Source organism: Macaca mulatta, chromosome 14, assembly GCF_049350105.2.
Source record: "Macaca mulatta isolate MMU2019108-1 chromosome 14, T2T-MMU8v2.0, whole genome shotgun sequence".
In the NCBI taxonomy this organism is placed as follows: Eukaryota; Metazoa; Chordata; class Mammalia; order Primates; family Cercopithecidae; genus Macaca; species Macaca mulatta.
This window is the reverse complement of record NC_133419.1, coordinates 44941937-44964032: the sequence shown is the minus strand read 5'-3', so window position 1 is coordinate 44964032 and position 22096 is coordinate 44941937. Positions and strand designations below refer to the sequence as shown.

Genomic DNA, 22096 nt, shown 5'->3' with positions numbered 1-22096 from the left:
TAGCACTTCCTTGATTTTTCCTTTTCTCATCCTCTCTAACAATCTTTTCCTGTAATCTTAATGTCTTTTTAAAAAAAATCAGTTTCACTTTTTCTTTCAAAATAGAGTATGAAAAACTGTTGTCTTTTTAGCTTGTGATTATTTGCCATTTTCTTTTTTAAAATTTTGTATACAAATAGTGTATAACAATGATATAAAATTCACAAGATATGAAGAGGTTATATTGAAGGGTTACTCTCCTTCCCTTCCTATACCCCTACTATTATATTCCATCTACAGAGGCAATGATTTTGTCTACTTGTGTACTGTTCCACACATGCTATAACCATTTATCAGCAGATATGAATGTGTTCTTTTTGCTTTCACCCACATTATTGTATATTATATATGCTAGTTATATAAATCTTCTTTGTATAACTTTTTTAGTTGTGAAATGTACCATACACAGAAAATTACATAAACTTACAGGTACAGTATAACAAATAGTTATATAATGAACACCTGTGTGATCATCAGCCAGATGAAAATATAGAAAGAAGACATCCAGATATCATTTCTCAGTTACAACTCCCTACCCGAGAGGTAACCACTCTCCTGTCCTTTATGATAATCATTTCCTACCTTTTCTTTTTGCTGTTACCACTTATACTTACATCCCTAAACAGTGTAGTTTATATTTACCAGTTTTTGAAATTTATATAAATGGAGCAAAACATATCTTTTTCTTTTTTAAATGTGTTTTTTTTTTTGCTTTCTTCACTCAGTCATGTTCATAACATTCATTTATTGCCTATAAGGATAATTTATTTTCATTTCTATAGATGTCATTGTATGAATGTACCATAAGAAAACACATTGTAGGAAAGTGTTTTTCAAATTTTACTGTTGGTGGGCACTGGATCATTTCCAGTTTATTATCATGCAAATAATAGTGCTATAGTGTGCTTGTATGTGTGTGCTCTTATACTTAAGCACTTGTGTCTAGGTATACAATTAGGAGTAGAGTTGCTAGATCACAGGGTATGCTGCTCTTACATGTTAATGGATAATTCCGAAGTACTGTACTTTTCCAAAGTACTGCAGTAAAATTTTATTTCATGCCTCCATAGACTTCTCAACCCTGGGGATTGTGTGACTGCTAATTTGGTAGTCATGTAGTATTTTTCCATTGTGTTTGAATTACTAATGAATTAATATATTTTTTGTCTTATGAAGTAATTGTATATAATTATTTTGCCCATTTTTCTTTTGGGTTGCATACTTTTTTTTTTTTTTTAACAATTAGTATTCTTCATTGGAGACGGAAAATATACAAATGTATATATGTGTGTGGGTGGCCAATATCTTTTCAGACTCTGTAACTTCATTGTTTTTATGAGCAGAGGTTCTGGGATTTAACATAGTCAAATGTATTGGTCTTTATGGTCAGTACTTTTTTCACAGGAACATGAAAATATTCTCCATAAGCTCTATACCTTTCCCTTTTACATTTAGGTTGTTTTTATGAGCAGAGGTTCTGGGATTTAACATAGTCAAATGTATTGGTCTTTATGGTCAGTACTTTTTTCACAGGAACATGAAAATATTCTCCATAAGCTCTATACCTTTCCCTTTTACATTTAGGTCTTTACTCCACTCATACAATTGTGGGAATAAAAATTGTCGTAGTTTTCTGTGGGCAGTTTGATAATACATATCAAAATTTTGAATGTGCATATCCTTTAATCCAAGAATTCTACTTTAAGAAATTTAGCTTGGCCAAATACATTAAACATTGTACAAAGATGTCTATGTGTGTATATGTAGATGCCAACACAACATTTCCTACTCATTCTATGGCAAATAAGTGCAAAGGGTAAAGGTATCCCTGTTGAGTGATATCATCAGCCGCCTGTATTTTGCCAAGTGCGTAACAGTATAATATAATCTTTATCAGTCACTGTGGAGCTGTAAAGAAAGTATCTTACCCAAACGGATTTTATATAATTACTTTGAAAACTCTCATGTAATTTCATTATCACATTTATTATAAATTAGGTGGATATTATTAGTACATTTTAAGATGGAAGGGTCAAGTGATAGACTGCAGAATCATTGAAAAAACTTTGTGGTAAAAATGTTTAATATCTAAGGCTATTATAACAGTGAAATAAATAGAGATTGTACTGAATTCTGTAAGACCTTAAGTTTGGTACTTTTTTTTTTAAGCAGAGAACACAGTAGATTAGGAAAGAATGCTTATTTATTTGCATTTTGGATACCTCTAGAACAGTGGTTTTCAATGGAGTGGAAGAGGGGACAATTTCGTACTCCTGGGGATATTTGAGACATGGGCAATCTCTGGAAACATTTTAGATTGTTATAATTTGGGACTGTGGGTTGGGTGGGGACAATGGTGCCAGTGGGTAGAGGCCAGGAATGCTGCTAAACATCCTTCAGTGGACAGGAAAGCCCCTACAAATTTATCTGGCCCAAAATGTCATTAGTGTCAATATCGAGAAACCCTGCTTTAGAATGATTGTTTCTATGCGTTGATAATAACTTATTATCAACATTGCTAGGTTCCTGTGGCTCTCTCTGAACACGTAAAGCCACCTTCAGCATGCTGCCACTGTTCTGCTTCTGTCAGTTGTGTTGTTTACCAAGAGCTTGTTGTGTTTGTTTGCCTGCTTATTTATGTAAAATCAGTTAAATATGAACACAAACGATTGATAAGATTATATAAAGGATACAGTTGGTTTTTTTCTATGCAAACAAAAGTGACTGCTTTGGAAAAACTCAGGAAGGAGAAAACACTAAAAAAAAGCTGTAGAATGGAGTGAGTAAATTGTTTTACTCATAAACAACTGTAAATTGTTTGTAAACAAATTGTTTTACTCAGTCCATTCCACAGTGGTTTTTTGTTTGTTTGTTTGTTTGTTTTGGTGTTTTCTCCTTCCTGGGTTGTCGTTGTCTCCTCCTAGTTTGAAGAGTAGGAGTAGGAGGGTGGAAATCATGGAATTCAAGGAGGATTCTCCACTTGGCAAGTGCTGATAGATTTTTTTTCTTCTATTTAACGAAACCTGGAAATTACTTAAAATCTATGAATGTGGTTTAGATAGGGAAGATGATGAGGATTCCAGTCAGTGAGTATGTCCTCAAAGAATGCTGGCAAACAAATCTGTATGTTTTTACTTAAAATGTCTTGTTTCCCATTAACAACTGACTGCCAGCTCCAATCACATAAAAAAAAAATTCTATCTCCAGTGAATGTTACAGAATTTGAGAGTAATACTGGAAAAAATGTTATCAACCGCTTATTATGATTCAGAGATATACTACATAGAAATTATGATTATATAGGCTTGTGTATTTGTTGCAGGTAATCTTTTATCTTTAAACATTTCAGATTATTGATTCTTTGTCGTCCTTCAGATTAACTCTTCCATTTTATTTGTAACTCTCCCTTGCCTCACCTTTTTTTTAATAGTTAAATTTGCCTAAAGATGTATCAGTAATTCAGTTATTTGAACTACAAAAAGTTAGAAAGGCACCTTATACTGAAGGTATCAAAAGTTTCATTTATCACTAATGTATCTAATCCAAGAAAATATCATGAACAGCCATTTTAAAAATAAGATTCCCACTTCAATGAATGAGGTTAATATTCTAGTCCCTGATTTAATTCCATATGTTCCTTTACAGTAACCATTAAAGTATAAATGCAATATTTAATTTTTTAAAAAGTAAATGTTACTATTGAAAGAAGAATGCCCATGAGCATCATGGGAGAAAATATCAGGCGTAATTCTCCTTCCAGATGGCACCGCTACAGGTGAGGCAGCAGCCTGTGAAATTACAGTCTGAATTACACTGCAGATGAGCGGGGCATTTGGACCAAAGCCTTCTGGTATCAGTAATAAATGACTTGGTTCAGAACCAAGGACAATTCCCAGGAATTTAAAGGCTGTTGTATCACATAGGGAGCCTATCGTAAAATGAAGTTTAGCAAAGGGGAAAGTTGAGAGAAAGGACAATGACCATTAACAATACATATATGAATCTTTTCATCTGCTAATATTTTTAACTGGATATTTTATCTCACGAATGTCTTATTCTATATATATTCTAGTATGTGCATTGATTTTTCCAAACTAATATTTTCACAATGAATGGTGGCTAAGAGCCAGTTGCCAACTGAGATATTACTCTGAAATGATCGCACACCTGTTGTAAATTCTAATCTTGTTTAATATGGTCTATGGAAAATTTTTCATTTTTGGAATGCTTGAATCCTTAATTACAAATGTAGTATAATACACATACTAAATCTTACTTTCAATTAGGCAAATCAATTTAAGAGGCAACATACAAGGGCAATTCAGAACTTGTGTAGTGAGATCAAGGTTCAAATTCTGTCTCATTCACTCCCCAATTTATGTGACTGAACTATTATTTTAGATCTCAACTTAACATAAATAAATTAAATTGGAATAACAATAAATGGTGCTTTGGGGAAGAATTAAATAATTTTTATAGAGGCATTACAATGAATTTTAACAATTATCACCACCATTATTTGTCAGTTTTAATTTTAGAAAACAAAATATCGGCCGGGCGTGGTGGCTCAAGCCTATAATCCCAGCACTTTGGGAGGCCGAGACGGGGACATCACGAGGTCAGGAGATCGAGACCATCCTGGCTAACACGGTGAAACTCCGTCTCTACTAAAAAATACAAAAAACTAGCCGGGCGAGGTGGCGGGCGCCTGTAGCCCCAGCTACTTGGGAGGCTGAGGCAGGAGAATGGCGTAAACCCGGGAGGCAGAGCTTGCAGTGAGCCGAGATCGTGCCACTGCACTCCAGCCTGGGAGACAGAGCGAGACTCCGTCTCAAAAAAAAAAAAATAAAAAGGAAAAGAAAACAAAATATCATTTTAAAATAACATTTTAATTTGTACCACAAAAAATAACAAAAAGCAAGCAGTTTCCTTTTAACAAATATATTACATATAGTATTAATAACTTTTATTCATTTATTCATTTTAAAGTTATATATTGAGTTCCTACTATCTACCAGACACATTTTCAGCCTTCAGGAATATAGCTTCAAACAATATGACAAAATCCTTAGTCTTGGAGCTGTTAGTTTTGTAAGGAGACAAAATATTAACAAAAATAAATAGTATTTTAATTCATACGTGCTATGATGAAATACAAAGCAGGATAAATAAATGGAGCTTGATGAAAGAAAAAGAAAGGATATTTTATATAGGAACATCAGAGAAATTCTTTGTGATGAGGTAACAGCAGAGCTGAAAGATAGAGCCAGAATACTAGAAAACAATTTGACAATGACAAATCAGTACAAACTTTTTTGGGCTTTTGTCTAAAAAGGATTGGACTGTAATTAATACTTAATTTGTACTAAAGTGTTAATTTTATTTATTTTAAGTTTTAAAACACAGCAATCTTGCAAATAGGGACCATTTTTTTCACCAAATCTATTAATGTGTTTTACCAGCCAGTCTTTTCCTCATAAGATAAATAGATGCCTTCCATTTAATAATTCCTTGGCATAAATTATAATTCACTATAAGCAACAGTTGAATGCCTATTTATAAGCATTTGTGTGCGTAATCTACATGGATATGTCAGATTGGTAAAGATTTCTTAGTTGAATCCCATAAGTCCCTTGTTCTTTGAATACATAGATAATATTAATGGGGAACTAACTTGTGAGAATTTTACATGTTACTGAAGTACTCTATCCAGAAAAACAAGTTTCTGTCAAAGCCGTAAGTTTCCTAAAGTAACATATTGATAAACAAGCTTTGTTCCTAAGCCTTTGTTTAATAGGCAATTATTTTTGTATCAATGAATTAGTGTGTTGGGAGGAATAGGTCAATACCAATGTAGAGTTGCCGGCATTCAGTCCAGTTCCTTCATAAGTGATTCAAGCATGAGAGCTGTATTTTCTGTAAATTAAAATTGCTGTTAATCTCTTGTGAAGATTATCCATTCTGGGTTTGCAGGTTTTTCTTATTCTAGAGAAATCTTTAAAATATTTTTTGTTAATGTGGTTAAAGAATACTTATAGTTACCCCGCTGGTCATTTATTTGTGCACAGAACAAATGAGTGAGGACAGTTTTGATATAGAATGCTAAAGTAAAGGTAAAATTAATGTTGGTTCACCCTAAGCAATAAGGTGTGCTATGTGCTGAGCACTTGGCTTTCCCTGCTGCATAGGGCTGTTGGGGTGCTGGACCCTAGAAGGAGAAAGACTGACTGAAACTGAGAGTGGTTTTTCAGTCATGATTATTTGTCATTTGTTTAATAAACTGTGAAGCACAGTATTAGAATGTAGTGTGTGACACCAATAGTGGCAAATTCTTTTTTCATTTGTACTGTATCATTATCCTTTCTTGATAGAGGATTCATTATCATACTGTAAAATCGGTAGTATACCAGGATCATGTTTCATGAATTATATTTCCATAAACACTAGTTCTGCAAGGTGTTGATAGATGTTAAGTAGAAAAAAAGGTCTGTAGTCAGAAAGTAGGTAATACTGGGTTAAAATATGTTCAGCAGTTCTGTTTACCATAACAACTGCTCAGAACTTTTAGTGTGCTTGTGCGCATTATGAATCTCTAGTAGGAGGATATGGCAGCTGGCATTTCTTAAACCTTTTTGACTAAGGATCCCTCTCCTTTCTTGTGTCTGTTTATTTTATTTTATTTTTTATACCTAAAAGAAAGTCACTATACAGGAAATTATTTGGGAAATGGTTTTCTAGACTAGAGTTTCTCAACCTTAGCACTATTGACATTTTGGGCCAGGCCGTTCTTTCTTGTGAGAAGCTGTCCTGTGCATTGTAGGATGTTTACCAACGTACCTTGGCTCTACCCAGTAGATGCCAGTAGCATCTCCTTCATCCCTCACCCCTAGTTGCAACAATCAAAAATTACTCAGACATTGCCACATGTTCCCCAGCGGGCAAAATCAAGTGGAGAACCACTGCTCTAGATGGATGTTGCATCATTCCAGGGAGTTATGGGGCTTGTTAATAATTTCTTTCCGAACATTTTTTAATGAGGAAGAAAGAGTAGTCTGGAAAGTAGAATCATAGGTAAAGAACATGCAGTATATTCTACCACAATAAACTTTCTGAGTTCACTTTATAAGCTGGCCTGATTTTCCAATAACTTTTACTGCAAAAAAAAAGTTTCAGATTTTGCAGAATATTATTACATCTATGGCAGAAACAAAAAACTATTTTGTAATTAAAAGAATAGCACCTATGTTTAAATTGACCTGCTTATAACAGTATTGCACATTTCTAAACTTTTTTTCCCCCTCTTTTTATGCAGGGCTATTTTCTTCTGTTTGAGTCTATGTTAGATTCTGTCCTTTATGCAAAGAACAAATACTTGGCAAAAGGAGGATCGGGTGAGTAGAAAATTCTGGTTAATAATCTAATTTTAGTCTAGCAGAACCAAATGAACCTTTGGATTTCAAATAAACTATGCATGGCTGAGGAAGTTCCTGATAGAGATGAAAGATGTTTCCATTACAAGAAGCTTTAAGACATTTGTTTACTATATTGTTGAAAGTAGAATATTATATGAGATATAGAGGACTCCAAGGTAATGGTATTCTCAAGAATGCTTTTATTAAAAGGTCCTTTTAGTAAATATCTGAAGACTAGGTTTTGGAAGCTTTTTGATATTCAAACTCAAATCTAACAAACTCCTTTCTATTTTTAATCCTCATATCATTTAGTTCCCTTTTTTCCCAATGGCATGTTTCAGTCTAAGTTGGAGATTATTCACGGCTTCACTAAATATGAAAACCCGACTTCTCTGTGATTTTCTGAGAACATTTTAAGTAGTGACTGGTTTCTAGTACGTTTTAAAAGTATAGCATACCCAATCCACATATAAAGGGACCCTAATAAATTTGGAAGGCTTTCTTTTCATGTCTCTGGAAAACATTTAATCATATTAACTCTGCATACTCAGAGTGAGATTCTGTTTTTACAGACCTTCTGCTGTGAGCAATTGTGTCCATACAAAATAATTGTCTTTCAGGACAGGGATTATGTTTGTTTAGCTTAAACTCTTAAATGAGCTCCACAGCTTCTAGGATGTAGATGGAACATCATACATGTTTATTGAATTGAATCATTTAAAGAATCATTAAAACTGAATTGAACAGCATGTTTCTCCTTCACTTACCTCCCTGCATCTTACCTTTCTCAGAGTTTCAGAATCAGCAAGTGGTTTCCATGGTCAGAATACAGTTGGTAAAACTGTCACACGAAAGGGGGGGTAGGCATTTCAAACTAGTGATGCAAAGGACTTGACCATAGTTATGCCTCCTACCATCCATGTTCTATGAAATTACTTTGGCAGTTCTGGTACAGTGAAAAATCAGTAAGACCAGCCCAGTGCAGTGGCTCACGCCTGTAATCCCAGCACTCTGGGAGGCCGAGGTAGGCGAATCACCTGAGGTCAGGAGTTCAAGACCAGCCTGACCAATATGGTGAAACCCCATCTCTACTAAAAAAAAAAAAAAAAAAAAAAAGAAAAAAAATCAAAAAATTAGCTGGGCGTGGTGGCGGGTTCCTGTAGTCCCAGGTACTCGAGAGGCTGAGACAGGAGAATTGCTTGAACCCAGGAGGCGGAGGTTGCAGTGAGAGGAGATCCTGCCACTGCACTCCAGCCTGGGTGACAGAGCAAGACTCTGTCTTAAAAAAAAAAAAAAAAAAAAAAAAAGGTAAGGCTAAAACATAAGTACAGAGAAAATTCTCCAGAACAAGAGAGTTCTTTTTATAAGAGCATTTAAATGGATTGCCTTTCTTTTTCAAAATGTGCCCATTTTGTCACTTTATTTTCTGCAACCATTTCAAGATATGTTCCCAATCTCTGTCATGAACCTGACTAGAATTTTTAGGTATGTTTTACCCTGCAACAATTGGCTGCAACTTTCTATGATTGCAGCGGCTTTGTTTTTTTAATGAGTACTTACAGGTTGAATATCCCTTATCTAAAATGGTTGGGACCTGCAGTGTTTCAGATTTTGTGTTTTGGGGGGTTTTGGAGTACAGTTCTTTGCATTATACTTACTGGTTGAGCATCCTTATCTGAAAATCTGAAATCTGAAATGCTCCAATGAGCATTTCCTTTGGGTTCATGTCAGTGCTCAAAAAGTTTTAGAACATGGAGCATTTCAGATTTCAGAGTTTCAGATTAGGGATACATAAACTGTAACATTTAATGACTTAAAAACAACATTATCCATCATTTGTTGACCGTCTAGTGGCTGCCAGACAATATACTCTACCTTCATTTACGTTACTAGACATAATCCTCACAATAGCCCTTTGAGATTTTAGAAAGTCTCCTAAAAGTGTCCTGGATGAGACATATTAAATGGCCAAACCATGATTTTTTTTAAACTCACATCTGCCAGCCTCCAAGATTCATGTTCTTTTTACTAAACCTTGTTTCCCTACTAAAATGTATTTTTAAAATGTGATTATTGCCTTGATGTTCTAGGGAAGATCCAAGTAACTGTTTCCAGACCTGCCTGACTTGATCTTATTGAGGAACTGACAGCAACTTAATACATTTAAATTGAATTCTCACTGAAATTCATTAAGAACGTACAGCAATGTGAACAATGACAGAGCTATTTCTTATCATCAGAAGGATAAAGTGGAGGCTTATATATCTAGCTCTTTCTATACTTTTATATAGCTAATAGTAGTGTTAAGATAATACAGAAGTATATTTAAGAGAGGTCAGCATTTAACTCCTTAAGCAGTGCTGTTGAATGTTACTTGTTAACAGAATCAAGAGAAAGAAAGAAAATTCAGAAAAGAGTAACACACAATAGTTTAGTCTATTTGTGTTTTTGAGTACGTTTTAATGAATATCACCGGTCATTTAAATGCTCATTGTTTTATTGCAAAGCAAAGTTTTCCTTTATGTTTTTCTGAAGGAAAGATTTACCAAGTAATTAGTTGTATGAAGGTTATAGAAAGAATGAATGCATTATGAGAGAGGGAGAATATTGAAGGCCCATACAAATGTGATGGGACCACAATTTATTTTTGCATGAGTTTAAATTCAATTTATGTCTCACCATACATATTATAGTGAGCAGTAAAGGCTTTATAAAACACAGTCAATAACTTGGATGTTCATCTACCCCATTATCAATCAAGCAGTTCCACTGTATTAGAGTTATATATTTACTACCCTTACTTCTAAGAAAAGTAATTTTGTAAAGTTCATGAAAGCAGGTTTACTAGCAATGATTTCTACTATTTCTAGCTAATATTTACTAAGCACTAATTGTGTGTCAGGAATTGTAATGTTTTACATGCAACCAACAAGAAATGAGGAGGAAAAGTGGGAAAATATTGTTTATGGCCAATGGGTGTTTTTACAACTACAATTAAGACTAAAATAAATGTATATTTTAGGATGGCAACAGAGAATATAAATGTTTTATATGCTAACAGTGTCAAATACTCCATCTCACAAAAATTGGAAAGGGAATGCAGACAGCAGGTAGAAGTGTTCACATTTTAATTGCTTTATCTTTAATAATAGAAACTTAAGGAATATTATTTAAAGCTGACAGATCAAGTAGTAGAATTATTAAGTACATTTAGCACTACAAAGTTAACATTAAATTGAGTGATGAGGTTGGTGGTGGCAGATCCTGTCTATGTCTCTTGACCATGGTGGTGATTGCATAACTGTGTGACTTTATCAAAGCACATGTAAATATATACCAAAAAGAGTGAGTTTTGCTGCATATAAATTATACTTCAGAAAAGCGACTTTTAAAAACAGCTGAAGTAGCAATTCCCACCTTCTTCGGGTCAAATGAATTATTACATGATTTGATTCCTAATTTTTCTGAAAAATACTTTTCTTTAAAACCGTGTACTAACTCTATGCCCACCTCTGTACTTGTTATTAGTATTATCAGTGCAACTCTTTAACATACAGAAAAAAATTGGTGTGAAGAAAAGAGAAGGCCCAAGAGGGTGTGAGAAAAAGAAAAGGGAAGGGAAATGATAAGGGAAATATACTAATTTTATTATTGCTTAAGGTAGGAGTTTAGTAAATAGTGTTGAAAAGAGAGAACTAAAGATATTATACTAAGGTTATACTTATAAAAGTTAGCTACTACAACAAAAATACAAAGATCTTTCTAAATATAAGGATTAATACTTTGGGAAAAAAATCAAAAGACCATGTAGTGAACTATTTCTTTAAAAAATTTATAGATACAGAAAAAATAACAAAATGGTAGCATCAGGAACATAAAACTGTTTCTTATATCAATAAGTGTAAATAGGCTAAATTTACCCATTAAAAGAAAAAGAATTTCAGATTGGCTCACCAAAGAAAGCCCAATTCTGTGCACTTTGTAGAGCCACACCTAAAACAAAATAATTCGGAGAAGTTAAAATATAAAGAATAAAGACATTCAGGTAAATGCAAACAAAATGGAAACAGCTGTCATGATATTGATACCAGACAAGGGGGAATCAAGGCCAAAATATTATATAACCAATCATTTTAATGGGAGTAGGGCTAAAGAGCAAAATCATGGGCCCTCTTTCATAGATAGCCAGGTGTGGTGGCGTGCACCTGTAGTCCTAGCTACTTGGGAGGCTGAGGTGGGAGGATCGTTTGAGCCCAGGAATTCAAGATTACAGTGAGCTATGATTGTACCACTGTACTCCAGCCTAGATGACAGAGACCCTGTGTACCAAAAAAAAAAAAGGATAAAATTAAGTTTACATAGAAAAATAAACAATGATAAGGAAGACTGAAATAGAAGGGTGCAGGATGGGGAGTAGCAGAAAGAATAGTGCTACCAAATATTAAAACACATTATAAAGCCTTAATAATTAAAACAATATATTATTGGTTCTTGAATGGAGAGATGCGTTGAAGAGAATGGTATAGACCTAACTATATGTGGCATCTCATGTAATTGAAGAAATGATTTACTGTAGCAAATTCTATTGAGACACTTGTGTAAAAAAAAAAAAAGTTTAATCCACACTATAAAATTGTACACTGAATTTCAAATCAAAGATTAAATGCAAGAGAAGTCAAATGCTAAAAATACTAGAAGGAAACATAAGGTTTATAAACTTGGGGGAAGGGAGTCTTTCTAAATAAGAACTTAAATTCAGAAACCCTGAAAGAAACATTGTAAATCTAATTGCATCTATATAAATTTCTAAATGGCAGAATATGCTATAAGCAAAGTCACAAGAACAACTACATACTGAAAATAATTTTTCAATTTCTGTCACAACAAAAGCTAATCTCTCCCACATATAAGTAGATTATATAAATAAATAGACTACAAACCCAATAGAAAATTGGACAAATAATTGAATGGTGGCTCACAAAAAAGGAAATACAGATGACTCTTAACATGTGTTCAGTCTCCGTCATACTAAGAAAAATATCTTAAGAAATTTAGGCCGGGCGCGGTGGCTCAAGCCTGTAATCCCAGCACTTTGGGAGGCCGAGACGGGCAGATCACGAGGTCAGGAGATCGAGACCATCCTGGCTAAAAACTACAAAAAAACTAGCCAGGCGAGGTGGCGGGCGCCTGTAGTCCCAGCTACTCGGGAGGCTGAGGCAGGAGAATGGCGTGAACCCGGGAGGCGGGGCTTGCAGTGAGCTGAGATCCGGCCACTGCACTCCAGCCTGGGTGACAGAGCAAGACTCCGTCTCAAAAAAAAAAAAAAAGAAAAGAAATCTTTGCTTTACTCAAGGTCACACAGAATTTTCCTGTGTTTCCTTCTTGGAGTTTCAATGTTTACATTTATGTCTATGATTTATTTCAAATTAATTTTTGTGTCTAGTGTGAGGTAAAGTTAGATATTAATATTTTCTAGCACCCTTAATTGAAATGCTATTCTTTCCCATGAATTGCTTGGCATATCTTGAAAATTAATTGACCGTATTCATGTAAGTCTATTTCTGTGTTCTTTTCATTTGATCTTTAAGGCTGTCTTTTCACCAGTACCATACTGTCTTAATTACTGTAACTTTATACTGAGTCTTGGTCAGGTAAGGACAGTCTCCCCATTTTGATCTTTTTAAAAATTGCTTTGATAGTTTGGTCATGTGGCAAGAGGGAGTTTAAAATAAATGTTAAAATCTGGCTATTTCTGCTTAAAAAAAAGAGACTGCTAGAATTATGAAGGGATTGAATGAATATATCAATTTGGGAATGATCAACATTTTAATATTGAGTTGTCTAGTTCATGAGCATAATGTATCTTTTCATTTTTAAGTTGTCTTATTTTTTTTTTTTTTAATGGAGTCTGTCTCTGTCACCCCGGCTAGAGTGCAGTGTCACGATCTTGGCTCACTGCAACCTTTGCCTCCTGGGTTCAAGCAATTCTCCTGCCTCAGCCTCTCGAGAAGCCGGAATTACAGGCGCCTGCCACCATGTCCAGCTAATTCTTTGTATTTTTAGTAGAGATGGGGTTTCAACATGGTGGCCAGGCTGGTCTTGATCTCTTCACCTTGCTTGCTTGGTTTCCTTTTGTGTTTTTGTTCTGTTTTTGCCTTGTCATCTCATTCCTTTGCTCAGAGCAAAATAAGCTTAAATGTTACCATTTTCCTTACTTTGTCCTGAAATTTTATTTATCTCCACTCTTTTCAACCCCCTTTCTCCTTCTCTTCCAACAAGTACCGTTTACCTTAGGAACGTGGCATTCCTCTTTCCTTTTCTTCCATTTGAAAAGCATTAAAATGTGGCATCATGCGTAATGGAAAGCGTATGGATTTCACAATTAGACCTTAAGGTGAATCTCTGCTATATCAGCTGACTAGTTATCTGGTTAGTTGAAGAAGACCAGGTATTTGGGCAGGTTACTCTCTGCCCAAGTTACTCTCTGAATTTAAGTTTTTTTTAATTTATAAAATGAAGATTATAATCCAACTTTGTAAAATTATTCAAAAGTCTAAATGAGATGCTTGACACAAAGTAGTTGCTTAATAAATATTAATTCCCAGTCTGAGTTACAACTGGTGCACATGAAATTAGCATTAGGTTTATACTTTATAAAAGTTAATGAAATGAATTTAAGCATTGTGGTATTAACACTTACCTTTTATTCAGCACTTCACATTTTCTACACGTTAACATAGATTATCTCAATATAATCAGCCACTGGCGTTGGTTCATAGTGCTTAAAGGATTCCTTTAGTATTTTCATAACTGTCTACTTCCTCATCTTCAGATCTGCTTTTTTCACATTTATTAGTTTGAGTTTGTTCAGTAATAGAGTGGTAGTATCATTTTCTATTTTTCAGTGTGTAATTTTTCAAAGCATATTACAGCTATATGTTAGCCTTAGCTAAGCTTTAGTGGGTCTACTCATTATTTATACATTAATGATGGGGAAATGAGTCCAATTTCCAAATAAATATTACTTTTTAAAGATACCTTTATTATATAAACTAGAAACTAATTTTTAAAACTCATTTAATTCCCATTTGGTGACTTTCTAGTACGTTTTCTTTTACGCATACCAAGCATTTTTGCTACCATTGTTATTTCACTAAAATCTTCATATTGTTCATATATATTGTGGAAAAAAGTGGTTTATTTTGACTTATTTATTATCTCCTTTGTTTTAAATCTTTTTACTCTGTGGTTATTTATACAAACAGTGATACAAAATTCCTAGTGTTTACTAGAAATTGTTTCTTTATGCACCTCTATCTTATCCTTTAGTGTCCAAAAGTTTATGAGGCATTTCTAAGGGATAAAGAATTTCCCATTTTTATCTATTCACCATGTGAGCCGTTCTAGTGACAAATGAATTCTGGGCAGTGAATCGAGAAGGACACAGATGTCAAAGCCATGAATTTATAAATGGTCTGTTAAGAGGGTGCTTTTGTCCAATCAGCGCTTTGTTAATTTCACCTACAAGAAGAAATAATTATTCAATTATAGCTTCTATCTGACAAAAATCAAATGACAAATGTGTCAGAATGCGAAGGTAAAGGGTTAGTCAGGATTCTGGCAGGTGGTCCAAGATTTTAGCCAGCTGTGAGGAGGTGGATATAGAACCAAATTGACCTATAACACTGATTATATATCCTTATGAATATTCATAGATCTTACTAACTGAAAGATTAAAAATAATTTATTTCCAAATTCTAGCAATATAAAAACTGCTTTTCTGTATGTTTGTGAAAGACAAATAATTTGAAAAATACACAACACCCAAAAATAAAATCATGTTCTTCTTTAGTTTCTCTTCTAATTACCAACATATTCAAAATTGTTTTATTACTTTTAGTAAGTTACGATTTTTTCTTATGAAAAAGTTATCTTTATTTTTATGCTGTCACTAATATATTAATATAGAACCAGAGATAAGTAAAATTTTTCAGTAAAAGGCCATATAGTAAATATTTTTCAGTTTTATAGGCCATATAGCCCCTGTCCCAACTATTCAACTCTGCCACTGTAGCGCAGTGTGGCCATAGACAACATGTAAACAAATGAATGTGGTAGTGTTACAGCTAAACTTCATATATTAATACAAAAACTGGCAGCAGCCTGGATTTGACTATGGGCCACAGTCTGCTGACCCTGATAGAGAGACTGATGGCATTTTAAAACTTCAGTAAGATTTTAAAAGATATTCTAAAATAGCAGAACTGTATGAACTATGTTAAGTATCTTGAATGTCTGTGCACTGCACAACTCCGGAGGATATTCAGTTCCCATGAAGTATATAGTGTGAATGGCACTCGGACCATATGGTGGCCCTGATAATAACCTCCCTCCATTTCTGCTCATTTATGTCAAGGGTATCTGTATCTAGCCTGCTGCCTGTTTTGTAGATAAAGTTTTATTGAAACACAGCCATGCTTATTTGTTTACATATTGTCTGTGGCTTCTTTCACACCAACAATAGCAGAAAGCAGTAGTTTCAACAAAATTCAGTTTTGTCCACAAAACCTAAACTGGTAACTTCACAAAAAATGTTTCCTGACCACCTGACTATACCCTTACTATGTTCCTCTTTAATGATGAAATGACAGGGCATAATGTGGGAAAGCTTCTATAATTATTCAGTCCAACAAAGGATATATCAGGAAGTTAGCCACATACCTAACGTTGCTTCCAAATTCTTATTTTTTTATTCAGTGTTTCTCATCTTAAGGATCTGGTTCAGGAAACTAAATATACTTCCTTATGGCTGATCCTCTTACTGAGTTAACATTTTCAATAACAAATCAGTTACTTTGAAGAATTTTTATAAGTCAAGAATTTAAACACAATCCAGAGGCTTTACCTGTTTGTGGAGGAAGGGGAGAGTTTGCATGGCCATGGACTCTGTTCTGGTGCAGCTGGCATACCTCCCTCACATGCCTATCAGGGAAGACTTGAGAAACTTCTTGTCAGTGACTTAGTACTAGGTAGTTTTTTCTGAGTATCTCACAAGTTAGATTTGGAAGCAGGTGCTTTGATGCCAGTAGATCTTATCATGGGCTTTATTTGGAGAATAATTTAGTGCTGCTATTAGTGAATAATAAAATTGCTAAGGCTGTGGAAATAAATGTTTGGAGGAAGGAGGGGGTAATTTTTCTACTGTTTACACCTGAAAGCTAGTTAATACTCATTTTTTGTTTGTTTGTTTGTGCTGCATTTCTTTGGTACATTTACACTTGTTTCAGTTTGCTGATATGGGAACATGTGATTTATATTTTTAATTCATGAGTACCCTAAAAGTTGATATTTGAGATATGGGAAAGACAAAGTTAATTTTGTTATTTCTTTACTTGTTATTAGTGGAGAGTTTCTCCTTCAATCACTCTTTCCTTAACTCATGCCTTCTTGGTTCTCTTACTTTTGTGGCCCCAGCTTCTTGGTCAAGTTCCTTGAATTCTAGTATTCATCATCCACTCTCCCTAGGTCTCGTGAACTCCTGTTACTTATCTTTCATTTATATGCCTATGGTCTCCAAATTTATGTCTTCAACTTAGATAACCTCTTTTGAATTTCAGACCTTTGTATTAGGCTACATTTCAGACATTTTTATCTGTTTGTCTCTTAAGCACTAAATGCTCCTGTTCCTTTTGAATCTCCCCATATTTATGTCCTATTATAATATATACCGTCACAATCTGTGCTGTTACTGAAGCTAAATGCTGTCATCCTTGACTTTTCTCCCACAGCCAGTCAGTCTCAAAGTCCTCTGAGTTCTACTTCATAAATATCCCTTGAATACGTCCCATCCTTTCCCTTCCCACAGCAATATCCTAGTTCAGATCACCTGGTTTATTTTAACGATCTCTTAATTTGTCTCAGTTTTCATCTTAGACTCTCCCATTATTCTCCACATTGCATTCTAGGTGGTTCATCTAAAATCAAAATCTAGTCATGTTGCTACCCTATGTAAAAATTTTTTACTGGATTATCATCATTCTTAGAATAAAGTCCAATTTACTCATTTGGTTTACTCAGCATGTAGTCTTTGGTCTCTACTTAACTTTCTAGCCTTTTGTCTATTTCTCTCTAAATTAGATTGTATATGGGCCATCCCATCTATTGTGACCCTTTATCCACACTGCTGCTCACTTTGCCTAGAATACGCTTTCCCTCCCCACTCCCAACTCACTGGGCTTCAGTTCTTATCTTATATATTATCCCTTCTCCCCTGCCCCAGCCAAGTCTGAATTAGCTAGTTTTGCCATGAGCTCCCTTAGTACCTTGTATGCTCTCACTCTTAGTATTTATTACCTCACAAATAACTGTGCATTTCTTCCTCAAAAATTGTCTAAATATAAGTTTATTGAGGGTAGTGATATGTGTCCATAGTCTGTAAATTAGACTGGCACATATGTCTGGCACATACTTTATGCTTATAAATATTTTTCTATTAAATGACAGTAATATGAAGTGGTCTTCTGTATAACGATAAAACCCCATTACATGATTTTCTTACATGCTACATATCTTTTTAAATGATTTGTCCTTTTCTGCATGTTTTTAGAGGAATATAGGAATAAGTAAAGATCTAGTACCTTTTAAGTTAGCACACTTTAAGTTTTAATATCAATAAATATGTTTATTTCAGGATTGTTTAATTATATGATCCTATTTTAATTCAGACCCTATCATTGGAATCCCTGTTTTAATCTTATCATCATGATAATGGCTATCCGGGTTTTTTTTTTGTTTTTTTCTTTTGAGATGGCGTCTCGCTGTGTCTCCCAGACTGGAGTGCAGTGGCGCGATCTCTGCTCACTGCAAGCTCCGCCTCCCTGGTTCACGCCATTCTCCTGCCTCAGCCTCCCAAGATAGCTGGGACTAGAGGTACCCGCCACCACACCCAGCTAATTTTTTTGTATTTTTAGTAGAGACAGGGTTTCACCGTGTTAGCCAGGATGGTCTCAATCTCGTGACCTCATGATCCACCCGCCTCGGCCTCCCAAAGTGCTGGGATTACAGGCGTGAGCCACCATGCCCGGCCAATAATGGGTATCTGTTTTTAAAAGAGGTATAAGATGAAGCATGGTTGTTTTTCCTGATCTATACCTTCATTAATCTCCCATTGCTAGTAACCCTTACTGATGGATTTGATATTTATATTTAGCCTTTAAAAAAATATATTCCATAAGAAAAGGAGATAATGCTTAATTTTCGGGCATTTTATTTGTTACAGTCTACCCTGACATTTGCACTATCAGCCTTGTAGCAGTGAGTGATGTGAATAAACATGCTGATAGAATTGCTTTTTGGGATGATGTCTATGGCTTCAAGATGTCCTGCATGAAGAAAGCAGTTATTCCAGAAGCTGTTGTGGAAGTTTTAGATCCGAAGACTCTTATTTCAGAACCTTGTGGTATTAAGGTAGGTGTTTTGCTAACTTTATTTTTTATAATGGTATTGCTATTTTTCTTAGTTCAGCATTTGAAAATAATACATTGATTTTATATGTGGGCTTTCAAAACAGTACTTTTCCCATTGTAATCAGTCTAAAACAAATTGAGGTCATGTTTACCAGTTGACTATATCATCTCTTTGGAATCACTTCTCTATATATTAAAACTCCTTACACTCAGTTTTACAGTCCTTCAAATCTAACTCTGAACCAGTTAACAATTTATATTTACTTTGGCTTAATCAAGGTAAAAAGTCCTGCTGTATTATTAGTTCTGCTTCATCACCCCCTCCTAGCCTTATTTTAGCTTCTCATTTATAGCCAGATTATTCATTTGTGTCATATATTCCACACAGTTTAACTTCTCTCATTCAGATTTCTTCCAGCGTTTTCAGATGAATTACATGTAGTGAATTTGCCCATGAAACGAAAGCCCTACTAGGTTCAGATTTCTCAGTTAATTACTTTTGTATTTTGTCAACTTATTTTTTGCCATGTTAATCTCTGGTTTTATTGTGAATTTTTCTATGTTGAATTTACATGGGTTCACTAATAACTTTGCAGCAAAAAATAATACTGCTTAACTCCTTAATTTGTCTGTTTCAACTAGATAATCAAATCTAGAGCAATATGTTCAGTGTTAGGTTCAGGATATTGTCTTTTTTTTTTGTCTCTTGAGACAGAGTCCTCGCTGGCACCCAGGCTGGAGTGCAGTGGCGCCATCTCAGCTCACTGCAATCTCTCTGCCTCCCGGGTTCAAGCAGTTCCCCTGCCTCAGCCTCCCGAGTAGTTAGGACTATAGGCATGCACCACCATGCCTGGCTAATTTTTTGTATTTTAGTAGAGACGGGGTTTCACCATGTTGGCCAGGATGGTCTCGATCTCCTGACCTTGTGATCTGCCTGCCTCGGCCTCCCAAAGTGCTGTCTTCTCTTTTTAATCATGCTGTTACTTTCATATAGCATCAATATTTCTTCTCTGTACAAAGTATTTAGTACATATTTAGTTTTCTTAAATGGATACAGCATTAAAAGTTAGTATAGAGTAATAAACGTGAAGTTTCTTAACAAGAGCAGGCTGATTAAAAGTGCGTTCAGCTTTTAAGAAAAACAGTTTGCTTGATGTGTTATAAGACTGTTCAGTGCTCTGGTACACTGATAATAAAGGGTTTATTTGGGCTCTTTGGCTCAGGATAGGAGTGTACAGTTATGACCAACTAAGCCTTAAAGTTGAGCAGAAAGAGGAGAGTTGGTGGAGGTTGCTGATTTCTCTCTCTAGTGATCTCTGCTTAATGTAAAAACTACTATCAATAAATAGTTGAGATAGAAAAATTTAGAACTGAAAACAAGGTGTTAAAAAGTGTAGGTACTCCTTTCTTTTTTTAACATTTATTTACATTTATTTAAGTAAATAGTTTGTTCTGTATTCTCCAGTCCTCCCACAAACACATTGTACTGTTAAATTTTTTTCTCAAATTGTTTTCAATAGTGTCTCAGGTGTGTGGTTACATTAATTGCATTCACTGGGTTATGATCTTCTCCTGACTGGTCAGCTGATGATGGTCTTTACAGCACATTTCTGATTAGACTCCTGTAGTTGAAAGGTGATTCCATCCCTTCTCCAAAGTATAATAGAGAAGGATTTGAAAAAGGCAGAATGGGAAAATAAAGATAATTCGCTATTTTTTTCTCCGGGTTGAATCTCCATAGTTTTGCTGTTTTGTTTGAATTGTGTGGTTTCTCCTCATATCTATCAAAACCTATCTTCAAATACAATTATAGACATGAATTTTAAAACAACTTTCTTTTCATTAGCCTGTGTTTTCAAGTTGGCAGTTCCTATAAATGTATTGACTGTTATCACACATAATTTATAGCAATTGTGGTGGGTGTACCATACACGATAGGCAAAATGTTAGGTGAAACACAGGAAAACATTTTTGGTTTGAAAGTATTTATTTTAGTGTGTCCGGAAAACTTTAGCACATTAGAGCTATGATTTGATAAATACTGTTGTTTACAAGGAGTCTAAGTTAAATGAATTTAAGGAAAAATTAACAAAATGATAGTACTAGTACTCCTTAAACTTATAAATAATTCCAAAAACTAGCATGTAGTTAAAGTTTGCAAAACATTGGTTTCTAATAATCATTTGTGCATAAAAGAAGTAGTGTTTGTCTGGGTTGTTTTTGTTGTTTTTTTTTTTTTTTTTTTTTTGGGCTTTTGGACTATTTTTACTAAGCTCTTTCTTCACTCCTTTTTAATGGGTAGCATATAGATTGCCATACAACATCTATCTCAGATTTGGAGTTTTCATCAGATTTTACCCTGAAAATCACAAAGACATCCATGTGCACGGTAAGCTATTTTGTTCTGCTTTTACAAATTTCACTAGCAGTGCAGTTGATTGGCAGGCTAATGAGTTTAATTACCAGGCTTGTGACAAATGAAAACGACTATTGCCTCTGACAGTCTACCATTGCCTTTGCTAGGCCATTGAACAGATCCAATTAATAGGTCAGTAAACTTCAAAAAAGTTTAATTCAGTAGAAAAGGTATTAGGAAACCCTGTTTACATAATGATTTTTCTGTATAGAGTCTTCATCATTTCCTATCACGTGATTAGTCAAGAGTACTCAACTTTATCTTCAAAGACCAAAGTTCATACCGTATTCCTCCCTTTAACTCTTAACATTTAATTTAGATGGAAGATATGTTTATTTGGTAGAATATTTTATATTTATGTATAAAAAAATTATAGAATTGCTATTGAGTTAACTTTCAAAAATCTCATAGTTACCTTTCTTTCAAAAATCTAATAATAAATCTAATAATAATTTAATGGTCTAATAGAAAAAAATCCTTTGGAAACGTTAGGGAGATCTGGGTTCATATGTGGTTCTACCACTTATTTCATTGTTCAAGTTACCTAAGTAATCTGTACTTCAGACTATTTAATTGCTTTAAGAAAAATGGGGATAATTCTATTTCAATGACTCATTACATGGATTAATGAGATATATGTGAAATACCTACAATATAGCCAGAAACATTAATTATTAAAATGTAAAAAATTTTTCCCCTCAATTTATAAATATTTATTAAAGTAACATTTACTGCTGTCAGGAGACTCAAATTGTTCATAAAAT

General features: G+C 34.4%; 1 protein-coding gene across 2 annotated transcripts in view; it reads left to right on the top strand.

The window, feature by feature from the left end:
• PRMT3 (protein arginine methyltransferase 3) overlaps positions 1–22096 on the top strand; it is a 129026-nt gene that overhangs the window by 62922 nt on the left and 44008 nt on the right. For both annotated transcript variants that reach the window (XM_077964829.1, XM_015114631.3), the window contains 3 exons: positions 7352–7430; positions 18730–18917; positions 21219–21305. In XM_077964829.1, coding sequence (XP_077820955.1) covers positions 7352–7430; positions 18730–18917; positions 21219–21305 — 354 coding nt within the window. The remainder of the gene's footprint in view (positions 1–7351; positions 7431–18729; positions 18918–21218; positions 21306–22096) is intronic.